Here is a 12,286-nt window from a genome sequence, read left to right on the forward strand (position 1 = left end):
TCAAACTTCACTGGAGTATGTCAAAGTGCTGTATGCTTACTTGCATGGGTTATGTTCTTCTATTTTCTATACTGAACAAAAATATAAACCCAACATGCAACAATTTCAACAATTTTACTGAGTTACAGTTCATATAAGGAAATCAGTCAATTGAAATAAATTCATTAGGCCCTAATCAATGGATTTACTGGGGAGCCAGGCCCAGACAATCAGAATTAGTTTTCCCCCACAAAAGTGTTTTATTACAGACAGGAATACTCCTCAGTTTCATCAGCTGTCTGGGTGGCTGGTCTCAGATGATCCTGCAGGTGAAGAAGCCAGATATGGAGGTCCTGGGCTGGTGTGGTTACACGTGGTCTGCGGTTGTGAGGCCGGTTGGACGTACTGCCAAATTCTCTAAAACGACGATGGTAGAGAAATGAACATTAAATTCTCTGGCAACAGCTCTGGTGGACATTCCTGCAGTCAGCATGCCAATTGCATGCTCCCTCATAACTTGAGACATCTGTGACATTGTGTTGTGTGACAAAACTGCACATTTTAGATTGGCCTTTTATGGTCCCCAGCACAAGGTGCACATGTGTAATTATTGTGCTGTTTAATCAGCTTCTTGATATGCCACACCTGTCAGGTGGATGGATTATCTTGGCAAAGGAGAAATGCTCACTAACAGGGATGTAAACACATTTGTGCACAGACTTTGAGAGAAATAAGGTTTTTGTGCATATGGAACATTTATGGGATCTTTTATTTCAGCTCATGAAACCAACACTTTACATGTTGCGTTTATATTTTTGTTCAGTATAGTAGCAGGGATGTCTCCAGAGCCCCTCTCAGCCTTAAGGCGTCAGCATCAGAACACGGCTAGACGAACCAAACGAGTGTGCTCGCATACTCCCTTAAAAAGACCATTGCTTGAAAAACGAGATGGAAGTGGCAATAGTACTGTTTGTCCATATTGAGACGCCATAGTCAAAATAGTCAGAATTAATCTAAGATAACTCAAGCAATCTGTCATTAATTTTGACGTTTTTGCCGAATAGATCTTAGTCGCAAAATTTTACATCTAACACCTAACAGTTTTTTTCAATAAAAAAATGTGCATGAACATTTTTCGTCTCTTGTTGAATGACAACGGGGGGGGTGGGGTAGCTGGCGAGGGAGTGTTCCTGGAATGGGAGTGTAGTGAGAGCGGGGAGGAAGGGGGATTTGGGGGGGGAGTTTGTGGCGTGTGCTTAATCCCAAACAGAGGACAGAGTACCATTGTTTATCCAACCAGTCGTGTGTGTCCACCCTGTGCATACAGAAGCAGACAGTCACCAGTCTGTGTCTGTCCGTCTAACTCTCTCTCTCTCTCTCTCTCTCTCTCAGGGTCAGACAGCTGGACCTCAGTAGAGAGACGTTACTTTAACAAAGGGATCACTGCCTATAAGAAAGACTTCTTCATGGTCCAGAAACTGGTATGTGACAGTCTATGTATATATCTATATATGGCATGGACTGCTCAGTACTCACATGAAAAAGTCAACTGAGGGTCTTGCTTAATCTGTTCCCATTCACCATTCCTACTTGGTTACTGAGAGGTTGCCTCTGCCCCAAAAAAAACTCCCAAGTGCAATTGAATCAAGTGAGTCATTTTTTTCAGGAGGATAGAGTTGAGTTGATGTTTTTTCCCTCCAACTGACGTTTCGTCTTCTGCTCTAAACCTTGTAATAGGCCTAGATTTGAAGTGTGTGTTCTGTGTATGTCGCTGGTCCACAGGTGAGCACTAAGACGGTGGCTCAGTGTGTGGAGTACTACTACAGCTATAAGAAACAGGTAAAGATCGGTCGGAACGGAGCTCTGATCTACGGAGACACAGAGCCACCTGAGAGCAGGAACACTGAGGAGGAGCTGGACCTCAAAGTGAGTTGATTGACTACCTACATAAGGACTTCATAACACATTCATAACCCATATCTAACACATTCATAGCCCATACATAGTCCATTCATAAGCATGTCCTGAAGCCAATGAATAGTACCGATATGAAGGACTTCATAGCACAGTTAGAACATATATATACAGTTGAAGTCGGAAGTTTACACACACCTTAGCCAAATACATTTCAACTCAGTTCCTTACATTTAATCCTAGTAAATAATCCCTGTTTTAGGTCAGTTAGGATCACCACTTTATTTTAAGAATGTGAAAGGTCAGAATAATAGTAGAGAGAATTATTTATTTCAGCTTTTATTTATTTCATCACGTTCCCAGTGGGTCAGAAGTTTACATACACTCAATTAGTATTTGGTAGCATTGCCTTTAAATTGTTAACTTGGGTCAAACGTTTCGGGTAGCCTTCCACAAGCTTCCCACAATAAGTTGGGTGAATTCTGGCCCATACCTCCTGACAGAGCTGGTGTAACTGAGTCAGGTTTGTAGGCCTCCTTGCTCGCACACACTTTTTCAGTTCTGCCCACACATTTTCTATAGGATTGAGGTCAGGGCTTTGTGATGGCCACTCCAATACCTTGACTTTGTTGTCCTTAAGCCATTTTGCCACAACTTTGGAAGTATGCTTGGGGTCATTGTCCATTTGGAAGACCCATTTGCAACCAAGCTTAAACTTCCTGACTGATGTCTTGAGATGTTGCTTCAATATATCCACATAATTTTCCTTCCTCATGATTCTATCTATTTTGAGAAGTGCACCAGTCCCTCCTGCAGCAAAGCACCCCCACAGCATGATGCTGCCACCCCCGTGCTTCACGGTTGGGATGGTGTTCTTCGGCTTGCAAGCAACCCCCTTTTTCCTCCAAACATAACGATGGTCATTATGGCCAAACAGTCCTATTTTTGTTTCATCAGACCAGAGGACATTTCTCCAAAAAGTACGATCTTTGTCCCCATGTGCAGTTGCAAACTGTAGTCTGGCTTTTTTATGGCGGTTTTGGAGCAGTGGCTTCTTCCTTGCTGAGCGGCCTTTCAGGGTATGTCGATATAGGACTCGTTTTACTGTGGATATAGATACTTTTGTACCCGTTTCCTCCAGCATCTTCACAAGGTCCTTTGCTGTTGTTCTGGGATTGATTTGCACTTTTCGCACCAAAGTACGTTCATCTCTAGGAGACAGAATGCGTCTCCTTCCTGAGCGGTATGACGGCTGCGTGGTCCCATGGTGTTTATACTTGCGTACTAATGTTTGTACAGATGAACGTGGTACCTTCAGGCGTTTGGAAATTGCTCCCAAGGATGAACCAGAGTTGTGGAGGTCTACAATTTTTTTTCTGAGGTCTTGGCTGATTTCTTTAGATTTTCCCATGATGTCAAGCAAAGAGGCACTGAGTTTGAAGGTAGGCCTTGAAATACATCCACAGGTACACCTCCAATTGACTCAAATGATGTCAATTAGCCTATCAGAATCTTCTAAAGCCATGACATCATTTTTTGGAATTTTCCAAGCTGTTTAAAGGCACAGTCAACTTAGTGTATGTAAACTTCTGACCCACTGGAATTGTGATACAGTGAATTATAGGTGAAATAATTGTCTGTAAACAATTGTTGGAAAAATGACTTGTGTCATGCACAAAGTAGATGTCTTAACCAACTTGCCAAAACTATAGTTTGTTAACAAGACATTTGTGGAGTGGTTGAAAAACTAATTTTAATGACTCCAACCTAAGTGTATGTAAACTTCCGACTTCAACTGTATGTATGTATATATATATATATATATATATATATATATATATATATATATATATATATATATATATATATATATATATATATATATATATATAAATTGCATTCATAATATATATATTGCATTCATAAGCATGACAAAAACAGAGAAACAAGTCAATCCCAAAGTGAGTAGAATCATGTCACTCCCTCACAGCCACCCATTTAACCTAGGAAATGAGTTGCAATTTCTTGGTTACACTTTATTTGAGGGCTACCTATATACAGACTTCATAACACATTCATAAGCATTACATAAGTATTTCATAAAATGTACTGTGTGGGATACCATGTTACTGTACAGACTACTGTATACTGTATAAACAATCCTAAAAGTACAATGAAACATATTGCTGCATCTCCCTACCAACAGATACAACACGAGATAAACATAATTTCTATAATGACACTATTTCTCTCTCTCTCGCTTTCTCGTTTGGGCAAAAGTCCGTCCTCTCTCCTCCGTGACCCAGAACCCATAAGTGATCGAGTAGTGTGTCAATTCATTAGTAGGTAAACGGAAGATGGTCCTCCCCTCCTCCACGGCCTCCTTTTGGCCAGGAAGCAAATCCATTTTACTTATCCTTTTGTCTATGAAATGTATTGCACAACTAACTTAATTTGTTTTGAGCACTTTACACATTTATTTTGGGCTCCACCCATGTAAACGATTTGCCTAATGACGCACGAGTGGAAAAGGGCCTTCTCATTTCAAGCAAGCGCATTTCCATCCACATTCACTCTCCTCACTGACTCTCCTTGCCGACTGTCCTCGATTTGACATTTTCTAAAGGAGGTGAGAGAGGATGCAGGAAGTGAGCAAATATAATTGATAAAAGGCCTCTCTCTCTCTCTACCAACAGAGCTCTCAGAGATTAGAATCTCGGAAGGAAGAGGAAGACAACCGGAAGTGGGCGGTGTCAGCTGACAGGAAGCAGCGGGGCTCCAGTCCAAGCAGGATGACACAGACGGTACAGGCCACTGAGAACGTGAGTGGGAGATGCAGGGGAACTGTGTCTGTGTCTGTGTGAGTAGAGGAGACACTGACTAGAAGATGAATGAGCATTTTCATGGATGTATGAGATCAACACCCCATGCAGTAAACAATATTTGCACTTTTGAACTTGCCTTGACTGAGTTCACAGTAGGATAGTGGCTATGGATACAAAGCTACGGTGTTCTTAGGTCTGCTGCCCTCTAGTGGCTAAACACTGAACAGCTGATTTGGCTGGCTTCCCGACTCCCCATGTTGCGTTATTTGACTCAGTCAGCAAACAATGACTCAGAAAACCTTTGACCTAATTTCTGCTGTTAGTTGGTGACCTGGAAGAAGTCTATGGTTTTAAAATATGGCCTGAGGTGAAACTTAGAGCTTTGTTATGTTTTGTAAGATCTGATGTAGGATCTGATCTTATTTTTGTGTAAAGAACCTGCCTTATTATGTTGTACTTATTTTGTACTATCCAGGTACACAATGTTCAGGTTAGGTTGACTCTAGCTGGGATGTGTGCGTGTGTGTGTGCTGAACAGAGGTGTGGGTGCAGTTTGCAAGATACTACCCTGACTCCACAGGAGGCTGCTGAGCGGAGGACGGCTCATAATGGCTGGTCCGGAGCGAATGGAATGGCATCAAACACATGGAAACCATGTGTTTGATGTATTTGATACCATTCCACCCAATTAAGGTGCCTCCATCATCCTGTGTCTGATTCTGATCAGCTGTCATGGTTATTGGGCTGCTTGGCAATGTGGAGGAGAAGGTGCTTTTTGTATCCATGCCTGTGTCCTTGCATCTATGATCTTTTGCATGCTTAAATCATTTAGCAAATGATGTATTTAAAATGTGTGTGCAGGCTGGAGCAGTCCTGGTGTTGAAGAGTCAGGAGGATTTGAGGAGAGACCAGACGTCATCCAGGGTCAGTCTTCCTCCTCAGCGCCCTCCCAGTGACCCCTCGAAACCACGACCGGCCCCCAAGACCGGGGCCATATCAGGGACCAAGGGCCCCGCCGGACCAGAGGGAGAGTTCCCCTGCAAGAAGTGTGACAGGTCAGTGTCTGAGACATGTCTTAGAAGGTCTTAGATGCCAATAGGCAGAGCAACATGGTGTTGTCATTATTGTCAAAGTTGGCCGAACTCTTTATGTGGTGCTAGTTAAAAAAGTTAGTCTTGAGATTCCAGATTTGGATAAAGCAGTTCCAATTGATTGATTGCAAAGTGTCAAACAGTTGTCTATGTTTGCAATTAGAAGTTGTCCACTCTTCATTTACAGTAATAGCACACTAACCAATGCCATCACCGCTCGTGATTTTGATGCATGTTACTCTGACAGTGAATTGTATGGACTGGTAGTTGTGATTTGTATATTGGAGGAGAAACATTGATCAAAGAGTACTGAGATTCCACAAGATCTGCAGGATAACTGTCTTGTACTGGTTGGTTGGAATAGGTTGGAATCTTGGAGCTGCTGTTGGTTGCTCTGAGCACTGTGTGCATGCGCGTGTGTAATATAGTGAGAAGTGCTCCTTGGTGGTTGTTTGAGCTTCCTGCTATAAAAAAATTAAGCATTGTTGACTGACTGATTGAAGAGCTCACCCAGTTAGCAACTGCAGTCCTGTTATTATCAACTGCCTCCTAGCAACTGAAACACAGCAGTGATATGTAGTCGCTCTGGATAAGAGCGTCTGCTAAATGATGTAAATGTAAATGTATATGGCATGCTATGCCCCCAGTCTACACAGCTCTTATCCCTTATCCGATTCCTCACTGGCCCATATACTGTAGACTACTCTGCAGTATTCTGCCATGGCATGGTGTTACACTTCATCCAATTATAGAATGAAGGTTCACAGTAGAAAACTGTGTGAAGAAGAGTTCAGACCTTCTCTTTGCACAAGCACTGTATGGTTGGTGAACCTCGAATATGAAGTAAGGAAAAGTAATTACACATGGACAAATGTTTCTGGCATTTGGACTTCATCAGTTCTCCTTCCTTCAGGTTCACACCCAGTACAGTGCTTGTGCAAAGAGAAGGTCTACACTCTTCAAATTGAAGTGCGGACCTTCTATTTGTCTACTGTGAACCAAAACCATACAGATGTAGGATCTTAATTTGAGCCAGTTTTCTACAGTAGGAAAGTAATCCTGCAGCAACAGGAAATGTGGATTATAATTAATGGACATTTTTGTAGCGGTTGGTAAATTTTTCGTAAGGGAAAATCAAGTAGAAATTACAATCTTCAGAATACTTTTTAAACCTCAGATATATTACAAGTTAAAAATGTCCTGCAACAGGGTGATCAAATTAGGATCCTACATTTACATTTTTAGATTTTAGTCATTTAGCAGACGCTCTTATCCAGAGCTACTTACAGTTAGTGCATACATTTTCATACTGGCCCCCCGTGGGAAACGAACCCACAACCCTGGCGTTGCAAGCGCCATGCTCTACCAACTGAGCTACAGGGGACCACATCTGTGCAGTGCTTGTCCACAGATACGAAAGCTAACAATGAAGCCAACCCAGTCTTCTCTCTGACCTCTGACCTCTAACCTCTGCCCCTCTCATCCTCCTCCTCCCCTTAGGATCTTCTACAAGGTGAAAAGCCGCAGTGCCCACATGAAGAGCCACGCGGAGCAGGAGAAGAAGGCTGCAGCGCTGAGGCAGAAGGAGGCGGAGGAGAGGGCAGCGGCCCAGGCAGCAGCGGAAGCTGCAGCGTTACTGGCCGCACGGCAGAACGGGGCATGGGAGGGGAACGCAGCTAGAGGAGACAGCGCTAACGATGACTCATCTGAGGAAGATGATGATGTAGAGGAAGATGAGGACTGGCACTAAGACCGTAAAGATAGAAATAGAGCCCACAACATATTATGCCATTATGGCAAGTGCACCCTCTAGTTATCTCTATGGCTAAGACGGACGGACAGACAGACAGACAGACAGACAGACAGACAGACAAACGAACAAACAGACAGACAGACAAGGCAGACTGACTGCTCCTCTACTGGCAGGGTGAGGGGAACATAACAGAAGTCTGAGGCCTCCAAACCCTAGCACCCTCTAGTGTTCAGCCACTGCTCCTAGCACTCTGGGGACATTTTACGCCCTCTTGTTACGCCTGCTTTAGCAGCATTTCTCTTGAAACAAACTGCTTTTTTCTTGTTTCATGGAACAGGATCTCCTGTCTTGACACTTTCAGGTACAGGTTCTCTCCCGTGTTTTCTCCCTCTTCCCTTTAACCTGCTTGTGATGCGTTCAGGGTTACTGCTCTTTGACACACCCACGGCTATACAGTAGGGTATGAAAGCCATGCCATCTCTCTCTAACGCCAATACTTTTCTTTCTCCTGTCTGCCATCCACCCCTAGCTTCTTCCTGTTCCTGTCAGCACTTTCAGCCAATCACAGCACAGCACACAGACTCATCAGGTGGGAACTCATAGCCACGCCACCAGCCGTTTAGGCTTTAAAAACGAGAATACTGTGATGCTTGTCAACGCAAGACTACATTAACCACAATGCAACCCGGCTTGGCAACCAACCGCTCTGCGCTCTCTCTGCTCTCTGCAGTTTGATATGTTGTTATGAACAGGAGATAAAATGAGTGATTGGGACAATGCAATATTGAAGTGGAAAGGACTTCCAGATCAGGAAAAACCCAGATAGACTGATGTGGTGGTAACACTACCTGTGTGGAGACATACCTAAATGTGGAAGAAGGATCCGTTTAGAGAACACGCATTGCATTGTATGTGTTTCATAGTCTTTCCTGTTTGGGACTTTTTCCACTCAACACTGCCAAAAGATTGTACAGATGCGTCAGTCCTCAGTTCACCAAACAGGTTTCGTCTTAGTTTCAAGTGCTGTTCTTTTGGGTTTTAGTTTTGTGAATCCCTACCTTATCACTTTTTTATAGTCATTTGGTATTCCTCCTTACTGTCGATGCCTTGGATGTTTTTAATGCGTTTTATCTTTGAACGAATGACAATCAATTTTACAAAGGTTCTTTTTTATATTCAACAGATTACTGTTCCTTTTTTTGCTTATTATATCAAATGGTGGTTGTTGTTTTTGTTAATATGATCATTGTTATTAATAATGTCACTGTTCTGTTGTCTCGTGTATTATTATTATTATTATTATATTGTTTTTGCGGCAGGTTGCTTTGGAGCTCTCTTTCTCATTTGACCATAGTAGAGGGTTATTTATGACATTGCTTTTGCTGTCTGTTTTGAACTGTGAGGTCTGAGAATGAGATCTCAAGAAAAATAAGTCTCTGAGAAGAGAAGAAAAGGTGAAACAAAAATGTAAATGTGCAATAGAACAACAATGCCCCCGTACCCAGAATGCCCCTCTTTGTGCCCTCTCCAAATTGGTCCTCCCTAGTAGCTTTATAGGTAGTTAACCCTCTGTTAACCATATGATTACAGCAGGAGGAAAGAGGGGGAAACATGATGTTGACTGTTGAATGATGTTGAATTGAATGGGAAGGTCTGCTCTGGTCATTCTATTTCTATGGGGACAACTCCTATTGTCTGGCCTATTAAAAAAAGGGCCTCCCATAAGAGTCTGTTTCTATCTATCAATGTCGACATATCTTTATTCCCTCTGCCAAGCGACCAGACCAGGCTCTATCTGTCGCCATGGCAACAAATGAGCAGGCTGAAGATTTTTCTTGTTAAGTAGAGGGGAGCTGCTCCAATTACCTTTAACCCAGTTAAACCTACCTGCGTACTATGAACTGTGCGTGTCTGTCTGTGTCTGTCTGTCTGTATTCTGGGGTGTTTGTGAGTGTGTGGACGGCTGCTTGCAAGTGTGCTTCTTTTAGTCAAATATCATTCTGAAATTCAGCCATTTGTGAAAAATAGGTTTAATCCTGACATTTCACTTTTGTTATCTTAATTTATATCTCCTTTTAACTTTTTTTTTTCTTCTTCCCATGAGATTGTCATGAGGCATTGTTTGTTTTGAAATGTTTTTTAATACTGTAAAACAGAATTAAGGATGAAATTGAGGGCATGCCAAGAAGTTGTTAACCTTATTCGCTTTCATCGAATTAGGGAAGGGAATAGAAAAATGTAAAGGTTTATTTAGCTAATATATATCTATAAATTAAATTCTATGAATGCATACTTTCTGTGCTATTTTCATATGGGGTTCATTTCACACTAATGATGTAAAATGAAATGGAATCTCAAGTGCTTTTTACCACCCGTGTTTAAAAATAATAATTATATTGGAAAAGCACTGTTAATAAAATGTTTACAATACTGATGAAATAAGTGTTTTGGTCCTTTACAAAATGTTCTGTATCTACCATAACATGACATCAGGGTTGTGTTCAATAGGTCAAGCAACCGTTTTAAAATGTTTTGCAAACGAAAACGAAAATTAACTTTTGTAATTGGACCAAGTCCAGGTAGTCGCCGTTTCAGTCCGTTCTTTTTCATTTTGTGCCTAATGAACATGACCCACTGTGTGTCTGGCTCCAGGGTGAAGTTTCCCCTAGGTGCAGATATAGGATCATCTTCCTCTCCCCAAATCCTAACCTTAACCATTAGTGTGGAAAATGCTAAACTGACCCTAGATCAGTTTCTAGGGGCAACTTCACCCTACACCGTGTCTGAGTGTAGTTGTTTTACTAAGATCCACAACGGGGCAGTATTGTAGCAGGAATCTAACATGCCTTTACATGGTCCAAGCACAAGATGGAACCATTGTTTGACATATGTTCATTTGGCTTTTCTTTTCTTCTGTCCCTTTATAAATACAGTACCTTTATTCCACATAAGATTGAGCTAGAATAGTGTAATACTCTGTACAATACTGGATTTACTCTCTGTAATGTAAGAGTAAGTAAGCTATAAGTAAGACATCTATCCAGAGTAAGACATTGGCTGCTTCTCATCTCAGACTGTGTCATGTGGCTGTGTGAGTCACGCTTGCTGGATGTGACTGTTTTAGTGGAACCTCCAAACTGGTGTTTGGATGTAGAGTTGGTTTGGATGGAACTGGGTGTGGATGTTTGGTAGTACGTTTTAGATATCTTTTTTTACATAAAAAAAAATGTAGTACTTTTTTCTGCAAGTGTCTTTGTTCCGCTCTTCTAATGTTTCCTCTCACTTTTCATATTTCTCTTCTTTCTCTTGCTCTCTCGCTGCAGTGAAAGTGTTGGACAAACTTGAACAGTAGTGCTGGACAGAGCTTCAGTACTAGAATAGAACAGAGTTGGATCTGGAAGAGAATATGCCCCTGGTCTGGCCATCTTCAGGTCGAGAGGCCAGACTATGTAGTTAGGAGGATGAGGAGAACTGCCAACTACAGTTGAAGTCGGAGGTTTACATACACCTTAGCCAAATACATTTAAACTCAGTTTTTCACAATTCCTGACATTTAATCCTAGTAATAATTACCTGTCTTAGGTCAGTTAGGATCACCACTTTATTTTAAGAATGTGAAATGTCAGAATAATAGTAGAGAGAATGATTTATTTCAGCAAAGCATCCCCAGAGCATGATGCTGCCACCCCCGTGCTTCACGGTTGGGATGGTGTTCTTCGGCTTGCAAGCCTACCCCTTTTTCCTCCAAACATAACGATGGTCATTATGGCCAAACAGTTCTATTTTTGTTTCATCAGAAATCATTTCTCCAAAAAGTATGATCTTTGTCCCCATGTGCAGTTGCAAACCGTAGTCTGGCTTTTTTATGGCGGTTTTGGAGCAGTGGCTTCTTCCTTGCTGAGTGGCCTTTCAGGTTATGTCGATATAGGACTCATTTTACTGTGGATATAGATACTTTTGTACCTGTTTCCTCCAGCATCTTCACAAGGTCCTTTGCTGTTGTTCTGGGATTGATTTTCACTTTTTCTCTAAGAGACAGAACGCGTCTCCTTCCTGAGCGGTATGATGGCTGGTCTATACTTGCATACTATTGTTTGTAAAGATGAACGTGGTACCTTCAGGCGTTTGGAAATTGCTCCCAAGGATGAACCAGATTTGTGGAGGTCTACAATTATTTTTCTGAGATCTTGGCTGATTTCTTTTGATTTTCCCATGATGTCAAGCAAAGAGGCACTGAGTTTGAAGGTAGGCCTTGAAATACATCCACATGTACACCTCCAATTGACTCAAATGATGTCAATTAGCCTATCAGAAGCTTCTAAAGCCATGACATCATTTTCTGGAATTTTCCAAGCTGTTTAAAGGCACAGTCAACTTAGTGTAAGTAAACTTCTGAACCACTGGAATTGTGATTCAGTGAATTATAAGTGAAATAATCTGTCTGTAAACAATTGTTGGAAAAATGACTTATGTCATGCACAAAGTAGATGTCCTAACTGACTTGCCAAAACTATAGTTTGTTAACAAGAAATTTGTGGAGTGGTTGAAAAACGAATTTTAATGACTCCAACCTAAGTGTATGTAAACCTCCGACTTCAACTGGATGTTAAGCACCGGAGCTTCCCCTTCTGGGAACTGAAACAAGAACAATATGAGACTCAGATGTCTCCTCACACACACTGTGTATGTATGGGGTCCTGGGAGAAGAGAGGCAGGGAAGAAGG

General features: G+C 41.9%; 1 protein-coding gene across 1 annotated transcript in view; it reads left to right on the forward strand.

Moving 5' to 3' along the window:
* mideasb (mitotic deacetylase associated SANT domain protein b) overlaps positions 1 to 9,995 on the forward strand; it is a 31,330-nt gene extending 21,335 nt beyond the window's left edge. Inside the window, exons 9-13 of the mRNA XM_084181666.1 lie at positions 1,372 to 1,460; positions 1,762 to 1,905; positions 4,590 to 4,715; positions 5,580 to 5,773; positions 7,310 to 9,995. Coding sequence (XP_084037792.1) covers positions 1,372 to 1,460; positions 1,762 to 1,905; positions 4,590 to 4,715; positions 5,580 to 5,773; positions 7,310 to 7,559 — 803 coding nt within the window. The 3' untranslated portion in view covers positions 7,560 to 9,995. The remainder of the gene's footprint in view (positions 1 to 1,371; positions 1,461 to 1,761; positions 1,906 to 4,589; positions 4,716 to 5,579; positions 5,774 to 7,309) is intronic.
* The last annotated feature ends 2,291 nt before the right edge of the window (positions 9,996 to 12,286 follow it).

The sequence above is a fragment of the Coregonus lavaretus genome (genome assembly GCF_964263955.1).
Source record: "Coregonus lavaretus genome assembly, chromosome: 18".
NCBI lineage: Eukaryota > Metazoa > Chordata > Actinopteri > Salmoniformes > Salmonidae > Coregonus > Coregonus lavaretus.